This window comes from Rhinolophus sinicus, linkage group LG06 (genome assembly GCF_036562045.2).
Source record: "Rhinolophus sinicus isolate RSC01 linkage group LG06, ASM3656204v1, whole genome shotgun sequence".
Taxonomy (NCBI): domain Eukaryota; kingdom Metazoa; phylum Chordata; class Mammalia; order Chiroptera; family Rhinolophidae; genus Rhinolophus; species Rhinolophus sinicus.
The window spans coordinates 66243397-66263065 of NC_133756.1; the positions used below are offsets into that span (position 1 = coordinate 66243397).

At 39.3% G+C, this 19669-nt stretch overlaps 1 protein-coding gene across 9 annotated transcripts in view; it reads right to left on the reverse strand.

Annotated features, from left to right (window-relative positions):
* Positions 1–19318, reverse strand: part of PHACTR1 (phosphatase and actin regulator 1) — a 503766-nt gene extending 484448 nt beyond the window's left edge. For 3 of the 9 annotated variants that reach the window (XM_074335219.1, XM_019742987.2, XM_019742983.2), the window contains exons 1-3: positions 18947–19084; positions 18316–18357; positions 16966–17118 (exon numbers count right to left, since the gene is read on the reverse strand). In XM_074335219.1, the coding sequence (XP_074191320.1) occupies positions 16966–17068 (103 nt within the window). In that variant the 5' untranslated portion in view covers positions 17069–17118; positions 18316–18357; positions 18947–19084. The other 6 variants (XM_019742988.2, XM_074335214.1, XM_074335220.1 and 3 more) reach the window with 6 other exon arrangements.
* Positions 19319–19669: the final 351 nt, after the last annotated feature.

The window sequence follows — 19669 nt, forward strand, 5'->3', positions numbered from 1 at the left end:
AGTATATCCTGGAGAATATCATAGTATGTGAAGTATCATAGTAATTTGATACCAGCCATTGTTAATTTAAAAATAAATGCACAAGCTCTTTTTAAATAACAAAAAAATCTTTCAGCTTAAGATGTACAAATAAATTTGAGAATTATTGCTTTTAAGTACCAAATATTTACAAAACCACACTATTAATAAGTAATTTAATTAGCTTTGATTTAATTAACTAAAATAATTTTTAATAACTTTGACCATCTTCGTGAATATCAATATTCCACTATGCTAAAATTCTATACTTTTTTTTCTCTCAGATTAGTTTTAAGCTATCATCATATCTATATCTTGACATTTTAAATATTCTGCTCCTAGCATTCTGTGCTGCATTAATAACAACAACAAATAACTAGGTCGGAAATGTAAATAAGGAATAAAGAAAGAATGATGAGAGTGGGCTTCTTTTTATGCCAGGAGCAAGGCAGCATCCCCCCCAAAAGGGAGCATGTCACAAGAACAGAGGAGCTAGCTTGAAGGGGCTTGAATTGGCCAATATGGAACGATTTGAGCACAAAACAATTAACTCTACTAATAAATGATAAACCATCAATAACAGGTATTTGTGAGTCCTAATAATAAATAATAAATGGATAAAAATGATAATAAGTGGGTAAATAAGTAAATTCAGGAGAGGGGAAGGCTAGTGCTTACAGTAAAATGCCGAGGGCTGACACATCATAGAGAGGGATATGGAGTTACTAAGTCATCATTTTGCAAATATCATAGTTAAGATCAAGTAAGAACTAATAAAGGGTGCTAAGTTTGGGGAATATTTTGATGATGAGCAGGATACATTAATGATCTTAAAATTCCTCTCTGGAGTATTCCAGCCTAGAATGCATAACCTGCGTCTCACTATGAGGAAATGTCAGACCACCTCAAAAGTAGGAATGGTCTGTTAAAACAGGGGAAGGGAACTGCATTCTTAAAAATATGCCAGTGTCCTGAAAGACAAATGAAGACTGTGGAATATACATACAAGAGAAAGAAAAAGATATCTGAACCTAGACTGGACTCTGTACTGAACTGTGATTTTAGACTTATGATCAGGAACAAAACAAGGTTGTCCACCTTTTCCACTTTTATTCAACATAATATTGGAAGTCCTAGCCACAGCAATCAGATAAGAAAAATAAATAAAAGACATCCAAATTGGAAAGAAAGAAGTGAAACTGTCATTATTTACAGTCATTACCTTAGCTCTTTTGACATCTAAACAGTTTGGAGGGTCCTCAAAAACATAAAAATAGAATTACTGTAAGACCCAGCAATTCTACTCCTGTGTATTTATCCAAAGAAACCCAAAACACTAATTCAAAACAATATATGAGGCATGATGAAACAATATGATGAATGTTTAAATAAAAAAATAATTATTACAGTAAGACACATTGCCATTAATACCACTCAAAATACTCCCCCTTGCTTGGAACACACTTATCCCATCATTCTTGCCACTTTCTGAAGTAGTTCTGAATGTCCTCTTTTGTGAGTGACTTTAGTTGTGCTGTCGTGGATGCCTCAATGTCCTGAAACATTTTGACTTTGGGGAAGAGCCAAAAGTTGCATGGTACCAGATCCGGTGAATAAGGTGGATGAGGACACACCATAATGTTTTTATTTGACAGCAATTGCCATATACTAGAAGCGATGTGTGACATGGAGTGTTGTCATAAGGTAGGATGATTTACGGCACACTTTAAACCACACCTTCTCTCAATCGTACCTCATACCCAACAGACTGCACAGAACGAGTTGAAACTTGTCACACACTGCTACTAAGGTTCAGCACACCACTTCCCGTATTGAAGATCTCTGCCTTTCCATTGGATGGCACTTGGCTGCAGCATTCACCATATTTTGTGATCACAACAGAAAGGCTCCGTGTCACACATCACTTCTGGTACATGAATTTCTGTCAAATAAAAACATTATGCTGTGTCCTCATCCACCTTATTCACTTGACCAGGCACCGTGTGACTTCTGGCTCTTCCCCAAAGTCAAAATGACCATGAAAGGTAAATGTTTTGAACTGAGTCAGGACACCAAGGCAGCGACGACAGCACAACTAAAGACACTCACAAAAGAGGACTTCCAGAACTGCTTCAGAAAGTGGCAAGATAGATAAGTGTGTTCGAAGCAAGGGGGAGTATTGTGAGGGGCATTAATAGCAATATATCCTTCACTGTAATTAATTTTATTTTTATTTAGACATTCACCGTATTGTTTGATCACACCTCGTATGTATCCCTATGTTCACTGCAGCGCTATATATGGAAGCAACCTAAGTGCCCATCAATAGACAATTCAATAAAGAAGAAGTGATATATATATATATATATACACACACACACACATATATACACATATGCATATATACACATATATAATATATTATATATATAGTATTACATATATATGTATATAAGATAGAATATTACTCAACTATAAAACGAATAAAATTTTACCATTTCCAACAACATAGATGGACTTAGAATGTATCATGCTAAGTGAAATAAATCAGAGAAAGACAAATAGTATATGCTCTCACTTATATGTAGAATCTAAAGAACAAATAAACAAACAAACAAAATAGAAACAGACCCATAGATACAGAGAACAAACTGATGGTTGCCATATGGGAAGGGGGTTGGGGGGGTTGGGTGAAAATGGTGAAGGGATTAAGAAGTACAAACTGGTAGTTACAAAACAGTCAGGGGGAAGTAAAGTACAGCATAATCAATAATATCATGATAACTATGTATAGTGTCAGGCTGGTACTAGACTAATCAGGGAAATCACTTCATAAATTATAGACACCTGAAACCTATGTAACTTTACAAACAATTGTCACCCCAATAAACTTTAATTAAAAAAATAATAAAAAAGAAAAAGAAAAAAATTATAGCAATTTCTAACCACTATACTATTCACCTGGAACTAATATAAAATAATATTGAATGTCAACTCTAATTGAAAAACAAAAAATAAAATAAAAAAACTGTGCATACCAAAAACAACAAAAAGGATGGATGCAAGACTATTTAATAGCTACTCTAAAATTAGCATAGTGGCTTCTCCTCCAGAGGGACTACATTTTGGTTTATGTAAAATTGTGCCTAATTTAAAAACCACTTAAAGATATGAAATATATTAGCAAAACCTGTTCAAGTATCGGAGCCATGTTCTCTCTTTCTTTAAACAAATTATCTCCTCCCACAAAAACTTGTGTGGTGTGGTAGCCAGCCTCCAAAGTGGTCCCCAATGATCCCAAACTGTTGGTATTTTTGCCTTCGTGAAGCTCCCTCACACAGTGAATCAGGGTTGGTCTCTGCAACCAGTAGAATATGGTAGAAGTCATGGTGTATCCCTTCCAAAGGTAGCTCATAAAATGCACCGTGGCGTCTAACATGCTTTCTCTTCGGGTCTCTTTCTCTGGGGGAAGCCAGCTGCAATGACATGAGCACACCTAGGAAGCCTATGGAGAGGCTCATGTGGCAAGGAACAGAGGCCTCAGGCCAAGCACCATGTGTGTGAGTCCCCTTAAGTCCCAGTCAAGCATTTGACAGCAGCATAGGCCAACATCCTTATTGCCTCCTCAGACCCTGAGCCAGAACCACCAATGTAAGACACCCAAATTCTTGACCTACAGAAACTGTGAGATAATTTTTTTTTGTTGTAAGCCAATAATTTGGAGCTAATTTGATATGTAGCACAAGATAAGTAATACACATGGGTTCTCAATGGGCTCAGAGCACCAATCATGAATGCTTTGATGCCATCTATGTTTATCAGAAAACCCAAATCTTAACCAGTTTGATAGATCAGTTAGCAAATTTTAAGACAGAAGATTCAAACAAAAATTAAACAAGCATTATCAAATGACAGTACAAATCTTTGCACTGGAAAATCTTTCTTCTTCTCTTCCCATCTTTGCATGTCTAAACTCTGCCCATCCTCTGGCTGAAATGTGTTTATTCCCAGCCCCAATCCAGCAAACTGTGACAATATAGTATCTTCCTTTTTCTTTATCTCTGTCTACCTGTGGCAGTTTGTAATTTTCACCTGTATGAACATATAAGCTATAATGTGGATATCATTTTCATTCCAGACAATATGAAATAAAAAGGTTAGCCTTCCTGAGTTTGTACCCAAATTCTACACATAATAGTTGTATGATTTCATGTGAGTCACCAACTTCTTGTGCTTCTATAAGATGGACCTTACATAGCACCTATGTCTTAGGGTTGCCATGCGGATTCAAACATGCAATCCATGTTGTCTTTTGAAAAGGAAAGTCCCAATAAACGTTTATTATTTTAAAATTATTATTACTGGCCAGCTCCAAGTAAGGCTGTCACAGTGAAATTAAACCTTGGCATTATTCCCAAGCTTAATACTTATTAGATCTTGGAAAAAAGTGGGCGCTCCGAGTTTTAGTTTTCTTATATGTAAACTAGAAATAAAATCAACTCTCTCACTGGGCCTTGGGAGGATAAAACATTATATAATAAATGTAAAACTCCTAACACACAGCCTGACAAATGGTAGGCGGGCAACACATGTTCGTTGCTTCCTTTCTTCTCAGCTTCTTAAAGTAGATACTTTGCAGAGTTGCTGAGGCTGGCTGCTAAAGAATGCTAGATGCAAAAAGGAAAATGTGTTTCAGGCTTTTTATGTGGAACTGACTCGTACAGAAACCCAATGGCTATTATTTAAATGGTGAACACGTCTGGTTAAGAGACACAGTCACTTTTCCAACCGTGTTCAATAATACAGGTAATGTTAACCCTATTTGTTTTAATTTTGTATTTTCTACATGGCTGATTTCCAGTAGAGTTGCTGTGATGAATGCCATTCTTTGAAATCAGAAGGCTCTAATATTTCTAACTTATGTGCAGTGTACAAAAGGGTGACATATACTTGAACATATCTTCGTGTGGCAAACTGCAGGGATGGTCACTTGCAAAGTGATCTTAGAGGCAAAGACTATGGGTTTGAACCCCATTGGAGCCCCGGGTACAACAGGATGTACTGATATGGGCATCAGACTAGGCAACGGGAGATGGAATTCTAGCTCTTGGTCTGCCACCATCCAGCTGTCTTGTTTAGATAAGTCACCTCTTTCTCGAAAAGCAGGATGTTGTAGGGGAAAGCTGAGTCAGAAAGACTCATGTTTGATTCCTGGGTCCACCTCTTCATAGTTGTGCGATCCTGCTGAGTTTTAATTTCCTATAAATTGGGAGCAATCATATCTAACTCATAAGTTTGTGATTTTGAATGAAATAAACCTGGATAGCTTCTGGTATATGTGAAGTATTTAATAAACAAATTTCTGCTTCTTCTGTCTTCTGAGTCTCAGTTTTATCATCTATAAAATGAGCCAGTTGAATGAAGACTCTTCTGATTCTAATGTTAATTATTATAGATATTATACTTGCTTTTGGCATGTAATAAAATATTGCATCTGCTTATATAATAAGAATAAAAACATATTGTGGTGGTGGATGGGAGGAAAACACATTAATTCCTAAATGTGTGTGTCTAAGAGGAAGGCCTGCCCAATATAGATTTGGTAGATATTTTATTTGCATTATATTGTGTCTACAGATTGCCTGATGACAATAATCAGATCACAGGTTATTAGACAGAGAGTCTGTCTAGTAAATAATGGACCATCAACCCAGCTGGCAAAGTCACCCTTAGGGCCAAAACAAAGAATGGTTCACCTCTTTCTCTTAGCCCGATTATTTCCTATATCAGTTAAAATTGACAACTCCAACATATGAAGATTTTATTTCTAATTGAGACAGAAGATTGAAGGCAATAAATCTGAGGAGCCTGATTAGGGTTAAAAAAATATGTATCTGTGTGAGTATGTGTGTCTATATATATAAAAAGAATGTAAGAATATACACCACATTGTAAAGAGTACTTAGTTTTAGATGATGGATCTAGTTGAGTTTTGTTATGTTGTTTGTCTATATTTTCTAAATTTTCTGTAATTGTTATGTGTTTACATGAGTAATGAGAGGAAAAAATGAGCTACAAGTATAAGAAGAAGCTCCCATAAGGACTCAGGTGGATTGCCTCCCTTCACCCTGCAATTCAACCAAAAGGACAGAGACCCACCATTCCGTAGTGATAGTTTCGCCAAATAGGTAAAGGTGAAAAATTACTTTGAGAAGTTGAACCTAGAGGTTAAATCACACAAAGTAACTCAGTTGCCACATTTATATCTTATAATATTGAGACATTCTATCTACCTTTGAGAATGTGTGGAAATACATGAACCATGTATGCCCACACTTCTTTCCTTCTATGGCTATAGTTGCCAATATGATGTAGTAGAAAGAATCAAAAGGTTGAAGATTATAATTCTGGCTCCATTTCTAATAGCTGTGTGAACTTGGGAAGTTACCTGATTATTGGAAACATGGATTACTTCATCTGTAAAATGGGGATAATACTAAGTACTTCACACTTTTTCTTTTCCAGAACTAAATGAGATAACAAATACCAAGCCCTTGGCACATAAAATGTGAATGCTCTTCCCACTCTCATTTCCTTTTGAACATTTATACATGTCCAGATTACTGAGGTAGCATAGGATATGGGACTAATGTAAAAATCAGTCGAGCAGTATGATGTTTGCAGCGTGGTCTTGCTTATCAGAGACAAGGGTTAAATTGGGCTCAGCCATATAGTTTTTTTTTTCTGCCTGTCACCTATCAAGTTTAATCATGCTAATTAGTCCCCCTCAAAAAACTCCCCCTTGCTTCTAACACACTTATCCATAACATCATTTTTGCCACTTTCTGAAGCAGTTCCGGAAGTCCTTTTTCGTGAATGTCTTTAGCTGTGTTGTCGTGGCTGCCTCGATGTCCTGAATCATTCTGACTTTGGGGAAGAGCCAGAAGTCGCACGGTGCCAGATCTGGTGAATAAGGTGGATGAGGACACACCATAATGTTTTTATTTAACAGAAATTGCCATACCAGAAGCGATGTGTGACATGGAGTGTTGTCATGAGGTAGGATGATTTACGGCACACTTTAAACCACACCTTCTCTCAATCGTAGCTCATACCCAACTGACTACACAGAACAAGTTGAAACTGGTCACACACTGTTACTAAGGTTCAATGTGCCACTTCCTGTATTAAAGATCTCAGCCTTTCCATTGGATGGCACTTGGCTGCAGCATTCACCACATTTTGTGATCACAACAGAAAGGCTCCCTGTCACACATCACTTCTGGTACATGAATTTCTGTCAAATAAAAACATTATGCTGTGTCCTCATCCACCTTATTCACTTGATCTGGCACCGTGTGACTTCTGGCTCTTCCCCAAAGTCAAAATGACCATGAAAGGTAAACATTTTGAATTGATTCAGGACATCTAGGCAGCCATGACAGTGCAACTAAAGACACTCACGAAAGAGGACTTCCAGAACTGCTTCAGAAAGTGACAAGAATGATGGGATAAGTGTGTTCGAAGCAAGGGGGAGTATTTTGAGGGGGATTAATGGCAATGTGTCTTTTCTGTAATAATTTTTTAAATTAAACATTCACCATATTTTTTTTATCACACTTTATGAATTCTCACTCACCAGGAATCCATATTCTGATAAATTAGAGTTTGTCGTAAATTCACAGGAAATCAATACAGTTTAGCTACTGTTTTAAGAGTTTGAAGAAAGAAAATTTCCAGCCAAACTATGAAGAAGATTCTTTTGGGAGTTAACAACTTTATTTTTGAAATCAAAATTTTGTTGCTTATCTTGTTCCTGTGTGTGAAGGCTGTCACATTTACAAAGGGTTTAGAAATTTGAATTAGGAATAAATGGTCCTAGAAGAGATGAGAGATGGTAGGAGGGGTGGTGGGGTTCTCTCTTGGGGAAGCTGAGACTCTGCCATTTTCCTTTGTGGCTTAACAAAATTAAAACATAATTAACATAAGTGCTAACATTTATTAAGTGCATATTAGATACTTGATATTTTGCTTAGTGTTTTATATTTATTTGTTCAGTGTTTCCAAACTTTAGTCATTCCTGTATCACTTTTATGGATTTTGCTATATCTAAATATCATCCAAATTATTATTTACTTAATATTTTTCCTTAAATGGACTTTAGTCAGCCTGTTTTTTCCCTTGTTTTAAGCAGAAGCCTAGTTATATATACGAGGCCTAGTTATATATCTTTATATTTCAATTAAATGTTTTTGATTTACATTTCTCTAGAACACAATCAGACAAATACATTATTACAAAAGAATACCTGAAAATCATATATTTTATCACAGTTTGTGAAATGCTATTTGGTTTCATTTAATCCACAACATAAACCTAAGAATTCTTACTATCATAATTTGCATTCAAAAGGGAAAAATGAGGCAAAGTGAGATGAAATAACTTGCCTCATATCATAAGCTAAGAAGGGGAAATCATAGTTTGACCTCAGATCTGGTGTTACTCTCAAGTCCAAGCCCGAAAATACTATGACATTGTTCAGCCAATCCTGGAAAAGATTTCCTTCAGACACCCCAATTTTGTACATGCCCTAATTGCAACTTTGTAAAAACACGAATGTGTATGAAAGGGACTGAAAGTATAAAAGAATTAAAAGAATTGTGTAGGGTTGATTTTCTTTTCAATTTTTTGGCCATAGGCTTTTATTTTACCATTTTGGTTTTGTAACTGAAAAAGGATACATAGATCTGTAAAATAATCTCTGTTCATTCCTAGAATTTCAGAAGTCTAACTTAACACCAATATTCATTCAGTGGTGTTGTATGAGTGTGTGGGACTGATTTTTTACTGAAATATTCTTAAACATATTAAAGATGGTGTTGGCCATGAGCTGATTTTGCTGTGCTAGACCTCCTATCCTTGCCTCTGCCAGCTCAGTCAGAGGTTGGTACTGAACGTTTCTTGGGGGGGAAACAGATTTGTTTGGGCAAATGTGGAGTGAGAATTCTTTCCCAAGCAGCTGAGAATTGTTTATGCTAACTGGGTCATGGCTGATGTTAGCTGTGTGCGGGCTGTGTCTTTACTCTCTTATATGCCTTATGTGAATGTAGGAGTTATTAATTGATTGGAATTATTTCACTGTATTTTCGTATGATTTTCTTCCTGGTTGTCTCTCCTCCTCTCTCTCTTCCTTTTATCCTCATGCCCTAGTTTACTTATGAGCTCTGAATCACAATACGTGGCAAAGCAGATGCTTGCTGGGATCAAAGGCGCGGAGCGCATTAGAAGACCACGTGCAGGTAAATTGTCGGCACCAAGAAGGCAACTTTGTGTACGTTTCCAAGGGCACACTCCAGAAAGCGAAGGTTGGAGTTCATGGTTACCTGCATATGGACGGAATTGGCAGGCTGGCTAGCTCCATAATATTTTTCCTTTTGATCTGCTTTCATGCTCTTTTTCACACAAAATGTTCCCGGTATTAAACACAGGTTTGGAGAGCCTGGGTGTGAACAATTAGAGGTCTAAAATGGAGTATGTGGGAGGTTAGGAAGGAAGGCTTGGTAGTTAACTTGTCATCCATGAGTGAAGCACAGCGTGCTACTTCCTGTCTAGAGTTACAGAGCAAAAACCAAAACCCGAAAAACAAGTATCTACTGAGGGTGATGCCTCGAGCACCATAAAAACAAGGCTGTGAACTACATAAGGAAAGTGTTGTCTGAAGCACTTCTCAGAGACAAGGGCCCGCCCGGGGAATACAATCACTACAGGTAAACTGCTTGGTGAGGACATCACCATGAGAAGACAGAGAAGATGTGGCGGGTTTTGCTGTGCTGAGTAGGACTCTGAGGGCCAAGGGGGAGGACAGTAGAGTGGTAAATGGGACAGATGATGATCCAATTGGTACTCATGCCCCAAACAAGGATCCAGTTGCCTTGCATCACTTTTCCTGCCTCCGTCATTACGGAGCAAATTACACCTGCAAGGGCAGATATGAGACACATCTATGGCCATGATATTAAAGTCTCAGGGACAGACATAGGAAAGGAAGACAACCCACTCAGCAAGACTGCTAGAGACACCATAACCAGGCCTGCAGAGCGGTTTTCAAAGTGCAAGAACTTGGGGCGGGATGGGTGGTGGGTTAAGTGGATATCTACAGACACCTTCCACTGAGTCTGGTCGGAAGGAGGAGTGTTAATGGTAGTTGGTTTGAGGTTTAATCAGCCAAAAATTATAAGGACTGGACTAGGCACTAACGACCTAAAGAAGGAAAGGAAAAGGAATCTCATCTAAGGTACAGCTCAGAGCTACTTTCTGGAATGTATTCAGAGCAGCTTTTCAATTGATCTCAATTAAATTCATCAGAGTAAAGGTTGAGTCGTCACCATTTTCATAATTCTACTTGTAGGCAGAATAAATCTCAGTGTTCACAGACTATTGTATATTTAAAAACCCTTCTAAAAAGGGGACTATTCAGCGACCCCGGGAAATCTATTTTAAAAGGTTAGTAATTCTCTTCACTAGTATACTAGTTCCCTCCTGCTGTATTTTCTTTTTGCTTTTGCTTTTTAAATTTCTTCTGTTTTATAGGAGCTGCTGCAGAGTTGATGACTTTGTGCTACTTCCTGCATCTCTCTGTATTTGAAAATTATTTTTACCTGCCCCTCCCTTCAGCCTTAAGCAGGATCTCTATTTTCAACTAAAGATGTTAGTCCTTTAAAGGTCTTAGGAGGTTCTATTTTCCAAATCTTTAATTGTCAAAAGTCCTTTCCCTGAATCCCAAGTTTTTCTTTGTAATGCAGATTTAAGCATTTTCATTTCTTCAGTTCAACAGAGACATCTGATAAACCTTAATGCTTCTGCTGTGTACCAAGGATGGAACTAGGCACTCAGAAAATATTTAAGGAGATCACCATGATTTAAGTAGGTAACAGACACCTAAGGAATAATAAAACAATAGCATCGATAACTAAACAATAATAATAACAATATACTAAACACTTGATAGGCATAACTCTCTTAATTCTCAAAAAACTCCTATGAATTCAGAGCTAGCATTACATCTGTTTTGATTAGAACCCTGAGGCTTAGCGAACTGAAGCCATTTATGTGAGCTCACGCATCTAGTAAGCAGTGAAAGCAGACCAATGCAATATGACAATGGCTATTATATAGGCTGAACAGAATGCTAGAGGAGAATGGCCTGGAAAAGTCTTGTTCAGAGGCGGTGACGTTGGGGCTGGGTCTTGCATTAAGCACAGGAAAGGAAATAGCATGAACACATTCTGTGCAGACGACTATTATCAATGATTTGCAAGTCAGTGAGAGCTACTACATGTCTTTTTCTCTTGGGGTCATGTTAAGAAGTCCCAGAGGTTTAGAATTAGGTTTAGAGTACATTGAACTAAAAGCTAAAGATTTAAAAAGCAGCTGTTTTGACAGATTTCACAAGATGGGTTAAAGGTGGAGCTGGGAAGCAGTTTTGTGTGTGTGTGTGGCAGGGGTGGGGGGAAGAGTGACTGAGAGGGGGGATTCAGATGAATTCCTCTCTATTTCCAAATACAACTTGAAGAGACTCTTAGCTGCTCACTGTGGCATCCATCAGTTGTCAAAAATGACATTTATCTTTGTTGAACAAGATAATGTAGATGGCAGAAAGGATGCATTATGATGAAGCGACAATGATTATAGCACCTGGTTCCAATGCTAAGAGTTATTTTAAAAATGATAAAAGGAGGGAAATTGTGAGCAGGAGTCATACATTTGATTCCTAGTGACTTTAGTCAATTGGCTCCCTTCTAATGTATTTTCCCTTTTTGAAGGTAATTTAAATGTCCAAGGATATTGATGGTCTTTGCGAAAAGAAACCCAGCACAGCAGAAGGGGTACTTTCCCCACACTTGATGTGTGGTAAGAAGAGATCTGATTCTAGTTTTCACCTTCTGACTAGAGGCTGTGTGATTTGGACACGTGGCTGAACCACTCTGAGCTTCAGCTTCTCTGGAAGTGTGATCTGGTCATGAACATGACCTTCACTGCCTGTGGGGTAGTTGGAGTCTGATATGCTTGACTTCAAATCCTGGCTATGCTGCTACCTAAATGTGTAGTCTTTTCTAATCTGTGAAATGGACATAATTCCTCTTCCTCAAGTTTCTTTAAGGATTAATGGATACAATGAATATGCAAAGTGCAGCATTAGATACAGAGTCCAGTTCTTTTTTTTAAAAGTCCATTTGCACCTTTCCAATGGTTTGGATTCATTTAAAAGGAAAGACCTAGACAAAAAGATACTCGGCAAGAACAGCTGCACGACACGCTAAAGCCTCCTTGTCTATAAAATGACACGTGAGAAGTTCTCAGCCCCAGTTGAACACTTGAATCACTAGGGACAATTAAAGAGATTCCTCAGTGTGGGGCTCACCTCTAAAGACTCTGATTTAATTGGTCCTGCTGTGTGAGTCCTGCCTTGAGGTCATCAAAGCTCACCAGGAGTTTCTAACGTGCACTGGATTCAATCATCGAGTCTCAAATTTTAACATAAATTACCTAGCATATTGTTAGAATGCAGATAATGCTTCTCTAGATCTGGGATGAGGACTGAGGTTCTGCATTTCTAACAAGCTCCCAGATGCAGCTGATGCTCCCAGATTTGGACCAGCAAGTGATGAATGATCCATACGTGGTTCTCAACACTTAGTGCTCACCAGAATAACCCACTGGCTTGTTGAAAACATAGCATTGGGACCTGCGCCTGGCCCTCACAAATTTTGTTTCACTTGTTTTAGGGACTCTCTGATCTATAATGTCCATCTCAACCTCAAAATTCCATGATCCTAATTTTGTGATTTTATAGTACGACTTCCCTCCTAGGTCAACCGTTCAGCAACATAAATTACAGAGTCTGAAGTTGAGTATATGAGCTATCATGGTCAGAAACCTGCACAATGAGTGAACTCAAGTTATGTGATGTCAAGACATGCCTGATCTTTTTGCCATGTGTATCTTCAACCTCTAGAGTTCAATTGAGTTAATGGGGACCTTCAAAGAACTCCCTGTGTGTGAGCAGGATTTACTGTTGACAAAGCACTCACAGATGAATCAGGAAAGCATCCTTCACCACCGGGAGATGAACAAATGACCTTGGGCTTTGGTCTGCTCTCTGCAGCACATCATACTTTCTAAAGCAGAATCCCCAGAGATGTGGGCTCATCTTCCCTACCTTGAGATCAAACCAAAGAAAAATGGAGATGGGAGGAAAAAAACAAAAAAAAACAACCTGCTATTTCAGCAGAACAAACAACTGACTTTTGAAAATTTCCAGGACTTCCAGACAAATCTGTTCCATGGTAGATTGGATAGCTTTTTTCCTTCTTTTTCTTCTCGCCCTCTGAATTCCTCTTGCTTTTAATAGCTAGAAACATCCTCTTCTTAGGGACAGGCTTTTTACCACTTTACAAGAAAATTTGAAACAACTATGATGGGTCAAAAACATTGTAATTCTCATCTAGTTGCTTTGGATGACCATTTTGCACGTCATTCATATAGAAAGGGTTGGTCTCCAAGAAGTTCACGAATTTGTAAATAAAAATTAATGCAAGAATGGTAATGGGGAAAATGAGAGATACTCATACTTTATTGCTTTCCCCTGTAAAAGTATCCATACCTGTAAGACCATTTGATCAGTCTGTAGAACTCCATAATGGACAACTCAAAAAGGCAATAATCACACACCAGTTAGGCTGACCAAGTTGTAGGTCACACATCTTCCAGGTGCTCTACTCCATACTGTGTTCCCAATCGGACCTTCTTGCTACAATGGTTTCCCGAAAGTAAGACCGGGTCTTACATTAATTTTTGCTCCAAAAGATGCATTAGGGCTTATGTTCAGGGGATGTCATCCTGAAAAATCATGCTCGGGCTTCTTTTCCAGTTAGGTCTTATTTTCAGGGAAGCACGGTAGGAGAGAGAACCAAAACAGGGCTACTTGACCTTCCTAATCCCTCTATACCTAGGCTGGGTTGGCCATGTAGCGAGCTGGCCTGTGTTGTGATTCAGCAGCAGCACAGGCTCTCACTGCCTCAGATGCCACTGTGCTACCCTCCCACTGGTCCTCAGAGCCTTGCCACCAGTAAGATGTGGGCTTCAGTCATCCACTCTAAAACATGTGCATTTGGTTCAGAAAGGGATGGGTACAAGCCATGCTCCATGGCCTTTGTTCATTCATCTGGAGCCCTTTATCGGATGGAGGGGCTTGTTATATAGGAAAGACTGTGGAGTCTGTGCCGAGTGGAAGGAAGCTGCTGTAAGGAGCCAGGGCAATGCAGTGACAAGCCCCACAACACAGTGGCAGCAGAACTCCAGAGAGCAGACGCTGGGGAGCGACTGTCCTAGGTGGTGGGGCTCTGGATAAGGTACTGGAAGGAAGGTGGCTCTGAACTTTCAAGTGAAATGAAGGACTAACGAAATAGGGAGTACCAAGACGGACTTACTAGTTTTCAGTTTTGCCCTGAGGTAGGTTTTGATGGAGCAAGGAAAATGACCGCCATGTTGCCATGTTTTAACATTTATTTAATTTTTTTCCCCCCAAAAATAGGAGGTTAAACTCCTACAGCCACATTTCTTGTTTGCAATGCAATGGCTTCTTTATGAAATCTCAGAGGAGAGATGGACTTTTGCAGGGATGTTTATTTTATTGATTTGCTTATGTATAGCGTTTGTTATGTGGCAGATACTGTTTTAAGCATTTTAAAATCTTACTTCATTAATGCACTTAACAACTTATGAATTAGCCACTGTTATTTGCAGAGGGAATTGATTAAAAAGGTTAATTTGCTTGGAATCACTGTATTAGACATAGGATTTGAATGTGGGCAGCGAGGGTCCACAGTCTGTAACCCCTGTGCATCCTGCCTCTGATGCTGAGGCAAGTGTTCCTGTTCGAGGGTGGAAAGACAGAAATTGGACTGTATTGGACTGGTTCTTAAATGTGGTGCCCTAGACTGCTGTGCTGCCTAGGTAACCATCACGGGAGCTCTTGCTTACATGCAAACTCCTATGCTGTACACATGGACTTCTGATTCAGGAAACCTAGGGGTTTTGGAAATAGACCTAGATGATGTTTAGGGAAACTTCCACCCTTACTACAGATCCAAAATTCTTTGATTGGAACATCATTCTGATCACCCTAAAATGAATGTGACCTCAGGAAGCAGCAGTAGCTTATGCTACCACCACCCATGCATTTTCTGACTTCCAGCTCTGGAGTCTAAACCACAGTCACTGATGGCGACAGTTCTGACCACACCACCCCCAGCTCCATCTGCCAACAACCACTCGGCTGCCTTGAGTCCTCTGCGCCTCCCACAGCCTGCCTGCTTTCCTTCCATAAAAGCCTGAAGCCCACAGTCTTCTCTTATGGTTAAACTGTCTCTACTGCAAGGCCGAGTGGACATCTTTATTACCTATAATTAACTGCACTCCTCTTCTCTGCTCTGCCAACAGTTATGCAGCTCAGGTGGGTGAGTCTACCACCGAACATTGTTCTCCCATTCGCACTGAATGGACAAGACCCAGCAATGTTTAAACATGGGAGTGGAGATGGGATCAAGCCCTGCCTCAGCCCCCTTTCCCTTCAGCCTCTGTTCTCCATGCACTTCTCGTATCTTCTTCCTTGCAGACCCAGAGGAGACTAAGGGTTCTGGCCAGTCTCTTACCCTTCTCCTATTTCAGTAACATTTTCATGCCTTATGAAGTGGCTGAGAGTAGCAATGCTGACTACATACAACCAGAGGTATGAAAAGAATTAGCTATTACATCACTTTTCTGAATTTAAGCTCTGCTGATGAGTGCACTGATCCAAAGAAATCCACCATCCCCTCTTGGGATCATGCCCGAGAAACTAGAAACAGGAGGAGGCGGCTTGCAAGCCCTCAGGATTGCCATGAGAAATTGGTTTGAGAGCGAGGTAAAGCCAATTTAGAAGAGACTGTGGGGAAAGCCAAGGCAGAATATTATCAGTGCTCTGTGTGAAGTTCTATCACCACCTACCAGTGAAAGAAGCCAGCATTATCAAAAGAGCATTTTCCTCTCTTGTGACTTGCAAGAATTCGACTACTTTTCTGTTTAAGAATATAGGTACTGCCCTTCGCCTCTGTGCATCACTTGTACCGTTTGGAATATGCCGATTACCAGGCTGCTTTGACTGACTCCCCCAACTATTCCGTGGAGAAGAGAAAATACGAAATATGCTTTAAATTTCTCCTGCCTATCAGGAGATCCCACAAAACACTCCAGCTTCTTTCTGTACTTTAATGTGGTGGCTAAACATTCTAAATACGCCTTTGAACAGAAGAACAAACAAACTGCAGCCTAATTTGCCATCTTAAAATATGTCATTAAAATGTACACATCAGAAACACTTCATAACAGGCAGGTCCCTTACTGCTCTCTGAGTGCACTGTTAATTCCTTGAAGCAGTAACAGCGTTCATCTAAAACAGATAATGCAGCATAGAAGCTCAAAGCTGATATCAGGAGCGCCTAATCTGGCTGGATTTCAGTGAGATGGTCAGGGTGCCCTAGATCTCCTCAAGTGCAGTGCCTGCAAACCCAGCCTTTCCCGAGGGGCCGAACGCATCCCTGATGTCTTTCAAAAGTATGCTTTGGGCGCAAGGAGGTCAGGAAATCATTTTCTAACATAGCTTTACAAGGGACTTTTGTACCCAAAGTTGGGTAGGTTGCCTTTTCACCATACCCAAGAAATTTGGAATTATTCATTCTATTATATGCCTGCCTTAATTTCTGCCACAGTCTGATAGAGGTTATTAGTTTAGAAATCCCAGTTGTTGAAGTGCAGCAGAGCTCAAACTGCAACAGCCCACACTGCATTGTTAACATAAAACCAACATACAAAGGAGAGGAGTTTCCTCTCTTTCTCCCATTTTATTACCTTGTGCTCCTTGACTGTAGAAGAATCGTTGAGCCGACTCAACATCCAAGAGTCTATGAGCAGACTCCACATCCAGAAAATAATCCATTTTGGGATAATCCATCTTCGATGTGCCAAAAGCAGAGTTTTAAGACAAATCAGTCACTTGTATGCCTATGAAAGAGGAAAACAAAACTCACAATATTTTAGACTGTCAAATAGATTTTTAAGCTCCAAACATGTGTGTGTGTGTGTGTGTGTGTGTGTGTGTGTGTGTGTGTGTATAATTTTGGAATAAGAAATACCTCATTATAATATCCCATTATTTGACTGACATTTCCAATTCTAAAGACACCCATTGACATAGCTTTCCTATTGCGTGAGAAACATGCAAAATTTAACCAACGTTCATTTGCAGTAATATATTACACTCAGAAAAACAAAACAAAACAATCAAACAGATGATCCAGGCTCAAGAGAGAGGACATACCAGTCTTTCCTTGCTGTATAATAACTGAAAAATATACTATTCAAATCCTTTGCTACCGGTTTTCAAAAGGTCTGTCTGATAAATGACATCATTAAGTGTTAGTGTTTCTGAGTAGCTGGTCCTCAATTGATCCAATGAATTCTGATTTCCCTTGAGCAGCAAGAGTGGCCTTGGAATCCGAGCCTCCACTCATATATGTTTTGCATATATGACACATGCTGACATGTTTGCTGTAAAATGTCTTGAATTCCTTCCTTTCTAGTGATTCCCTCCAGCACATTTTGTCAAGTGCTACAGGATCATCCCCTGCTTGCCCCTGACCTCGGCTGCTTTTAAGAAAGAATTCTGGAGTCTAGAGCAGTGACAATTATTTCAGAATTGCAAGGATCCCCACAATATTATCATGTACTAGTCTGTTCGGCAGCTAATACACTTTATTAAAAAAACATTCAGCCTGTTCGGTTCTACTGAGCATATGTAGCCTTTCCCTGACACTCGCACAAATATCTCTATTTCTGCAGGATGTTTTTGGAAAGAATTAATTAAGACAAAGTCATTGAAATCAAGCCCAGAAGCCTAATCCAGCTATTTCTCTTTCTAACAGTGCACATTTTAATTTAAGAAACCACATCTGGTAAGAAGAAACTTTTAACTCTAACCAAAGTTACCCCAAGAGCAAATCATACTTACTGACAAAAAAGAAAAAAAATCAAGGGCTAACCGCAGGCAACAAAAGCAAGAGCAATTTCAGCCAGTGTCCTTGATCTTACTAAATATTCCCTATGAAAGGAAACAATTTTGATTCTTTGATGAGAACGACGATAAAACATATACCATCTACTGGACTTGCTTTATCAGATAAAATGGTCAGAACACGTTACCTTAGCAACGGAAGGTGACGCCAACCTCAGCCTCTTTGTATCCTGCAGTGTGAAGGAAGAAAATGACCAGTTTCCTGTGTAAAACTTTGGCAGAAAATCATCACCATCAAAATCTACATGTAACTATCACGTGAGTCCATTCTCCACCTCCCCCCCCCCCCCCGCCCCATCTCTTATTCAGAGAAGTGTCATAGTCATTAAGAAATGGTGTTTGGTGTAATGATTTTTTTTCTGGTCCCCACAGTCTCAGTTTGATTCGCAATTATAGCAGAATTACACGATTAAATAGTTAATATGATAGGAAAGTTGTCTAGAAATTGTTGGGGGCACCAGTTCTTACCCTAATGCTGGGTAAGGGTGGTAGGAAAAAATCATTTTAGCTAGCATATGTTAAACATCCCCTTGTTATAATTAATACAAAGATCAGCCATCGGCATCTAGGCTGAAAATAACTCTCTTGCCTTCTGTGAATCAGTCACTGGAAGGAGCTTAAAAGCTGCCTGAAATTTCCCAGCTTTTAAAAGATGCCTTATAACATATATCTTTTGTGAAATTGCCCCCTCTCCTCCTAAAAGAAAGGTAGCCAAAAAAACATATAAGAAAGGAAGTCTTAAAGTTAGTAGATACTCACCAGCACTTCTTGGCCCCTTTGAAGAGGACACCGTAGAGCATGAAACGAAGCTGTGCACGATGCTGAGCCCAGGAGCCCAAATGAACAGCCTCTAATTTTCCCTTCAATCTCAATTCAAGAGCACTGAGCAGAGAAAAGTGATGGATTTGCCCATTTTATATTGTGATGAAACGCAACCCCTAAGAAGAGATCTGAGTGGAGCTGCTCTTTAGAACACATTAGACTGCTAATTTAAGAAAATTGAAAGGTTTTGTTTTACTGTCTTTTATGTGTTCTCTCCGCTACCCCCTCAATTTAATTTGCATTTAAAATTATGCTCATGTCTCCTCGGTTCTCTAAGGTGTGGAGTGCTTTCTAATCACGACGGCTGCTGGGGTAGGGTTTGGTGCAACGCCACTTTTATCCTGAGCTGCAAAACAAGGTGGGTAATTATAAACCGTGAGCTGTTTTCTGGAGTGAAATACAGAGCGAACATTTGATTTCACCCCCTCCCTTTCCCTGGCCATTCTTCCTCTTCCTGCCTCTGATTGCTTGGTCAAATCTCCAGTCCAAATCATGCCAATCTGTCTAAATGCATTCCTCTCTGTCTGAATGTAACAAAATAATCCCAACAGCAAAAGAAACCTTTGGTTAGATACCTGAGTTTATTCCAGTTGGATATCCTCTTTACTCAACCTCAGTGTGGACTTTTAGGCACACTACTTTGTATCTGCTCACAAAAGG